At 40.0% G+C, this 2,606-nt stretch overlaps 1 protein-coding gene across 1 annotated transcript in view; it reads right to left on the reverse strand.

Annotated features, from left to right (window-relative positions):
* PIR (pirin) overlaps nt 1–2,606 on the reverse strand; it is a 62,731-nt gene that overhangs the window by 58,804 nt on the left and 1,321 nt on the right. Inside the window, exons 2-3 of the mRNA XM_017888575.1 lie at nt 1,896–2,056; nt 460–543 (exon numbers count right to left, since the gene is read on the reverse strand). Of these exons, the coding sequence (XP_017744064.1) occupies nt 460–516 (57 nt within the window). The 5' untranslated portion in view covers nt 517–543; nt 1,896–2,056. The remainder of the gene's footprint in view (nt 1–459; nt 544–1,895; nt 2,057–2,606) is intronic.

Consider the following 2,606-nt stretch of genomic DNA (forward strand, 5'->3'; position numbering starts at 1 on the left):
TTGGGATTTTCTCCCATTCTGTAGATTGCCTGTTCACTCTGAGGATGTTTTCTTTTGCTGTGCAGAGGCTCTTTAGTTCAATAGATTCCATTTGTCAATTTTGGCTTTGGTTGCCGTTGCTTTTGGTGTTTTAGACATGAAGTCCTTGCCCATGCCTATGTCTTGAATGGTATAACCTAGGTTTTCTTCTAGGGTTTTATGGTTTTAGGTCTAACATCTGAGAAATGTAAGAAAAGACTAGGTGGGAACTAAAAAGTGATTGAGGGGTCAAGGAAAGTGTGAAAGAAGAATATAAGAGACCTGTGTGGTTTCCAGGCTGAGTAAAAGAATCTGTAGAAAGGGAGAAGTCAATATAATAGAGAGAGTGTGGAAAGGGTGAATATACTGGAAGTGGGCAGGATCAAGCATGTGCACCCAAAAACTACTAAACCACCAGCAATTCCTTGTCCTTGGCCATACCTGCAAATCTCCTGGGTTCATTTGACCAGTGTGTCCACAGAAGTCTTCATGGGCCATGCTGCCCCCTTCCAGGAGGTAGGATACCTTTGAAAAACAAACAGGAAAAAAAGTAGATCCTTTGCCTATTTTAAATTGGGTTATTATTTAATTATTTCCACTGACTTGTATGAGTTCCTTGTATATTTTGGAACTTAATCCCTTATTGGATAATATGGTTTGCAAACATTTTCTCCCATTCTGTGAGTTGCCTTTTCATTTAAAAAAAAAATAGGCAAATGACTTGAATAGACACTTTTCCAAGGAAGACATACAAATGGCCCACAGGTATATGAAAAGCAGTCAACATCATCAGAAAATGCAAATGAAAGCTACAATGAGACGTTATCTCACATCTGTTAGGACAGCTGTTAACAAAAAGTCAAAAGAAAACAAGTGTTGGTGAGGGTGTGGAGAAAAGGGAATCCTTATACATTGCTGGTGGGATGGTAAATTAGTATAGACATTATAGAAAAGAATATGGAGGTTCTTCAAAAGATGAAAAATAGAATTCCTATGCAACACAGCAATCTCATCCTGGGTATATATCCAAACAAAATAAAATCACTATCTCAAAGAGTTATTTTATACTCCCATGTTCATTGCAGCATTATTCGTAATAGCCAAGATATGGAAATAACTAGAGTATCTGTTGACCAATAAATAGATAATGTGATATATATACACAATGGAATACTATTAAGCCTTAAAAAAGAAGGAAATGTTGCAATTTTCAGCAGCACGGATGAACCTGGAGGATATTATGCTAAGGGAAATAAGCTAGACACAGAGGGACAAATACCGCATGATCTCACATAAACAGAGTAGAAGGATAGCTACCAGGGGTCAGGACGTAGGAACATGGGAAGATGTTGATTAAAGGGTACAAACTTGCGGTGACAAGATGAATATGTTCTGAAGACCTAAATCACAGCATAGTGACTAGAATTAATAGTAAGTATTGTACACTTAAAATTTCCTAAGAGAGTAATCTTCTGTGCTCTCACCATAAAAATAGGTAACCATGTGAGGTAATGGATACCTTAGCTTGATTGTGGTAATCATTCCACAATGTATACATACATCATCACATTGTACACCTTGAATATAAACAATTTTTATTTGTCAACCATACCTCAATAAAGCTCGAAAAAAAGGAAAAAGAAAAAGTGGGTATTGGGTAGCTGTGAAGATGTGTTTGCTTTTTCCACAGAAAATTTGTTGAGAAAAGTGTCAGGAGCAACTAAATGGAATAAACTGAGAGAAAGAATCTCTGTGACCGGGCCACATTAGCCATAAAATGTCTTTGAGAGAATTTCACCTAGGTGCCCCTTCCTCCTGGCAGATGCATCCCTGAGCCTGCCAGAGCTCACAGCTGAGTGAAAAGAGCCGCCACTCACCTCTTCAGCCCAGCAGATGATGGCCCTGGCATGGTGGGCCCTGGAGATCAGGGTGAAAGAGAGACAGCTCCTGTTGAACCAGCAGGGTCCCTGTTACCAAGGCTTGTTCACACAGGTGTGTGGGATGACATACGTGAGGTCTCCACACCTTCGCCAAAAAGCTGCCTCAGGAAATCCAAAGGAAACGTATTTCTGACACCAAGCACACAAACTCGCTAGGTGCTCAATAAATGTTTCTAAAATATGTTAAATGAATTCATATAAATTAAAGTCAACTTTTCCAGGGACATGTCTATACTAAATCTAAAAGTGGAAAGAAATTCTATGCTGCCCAATAGAGTAGCCACTAGCAACACGTAGCTATTTAAATTTAAATTAATTAAAATTAAATAAAATTGGCTGGGTGTGGTGGTTCACGCCTGTAATTCCAGCACTTTGGGAGGCCAAGATGGGCTGATCGCCTGAGGTCAGGAGTTCAAGACCAGCCTGGATAACACGGTGAAACCCCGTCTCTACTAAAACTACAAAAAAATTAGCCGGGTGTGGTGGCAGGCGCCTGTAATCCCAGCTACTGGGGAGGCTGAGGCAGGAGAATCACTTCAACTCGGGAGGCAGAGGTTGCAGTGAGCCAAGACTGTACCATTGCACTCCAGCCTGAGCAACAAGAGTGAGACTTCATCTCAAAACAAAACAAAACAAAACAAAAACAAA

Source organism: Rhinopithecus bieti, unplaced genomic scaffold (genome assembly GCF_001698545.2).
Source record: "Rhinopithecus bieti isolate Rb0 unplaced genomic scaffold, ASM169854v2 scaffold_18471, whole genome shotgun sequence".
Taxonomy (NCBI): domain Eukaryota; kingdom Metazoa; phylum Chordata; class Mammalia; order Primates; family Cercopithecidae; genus Rhinopithecus; species Rhinopithecus bieti.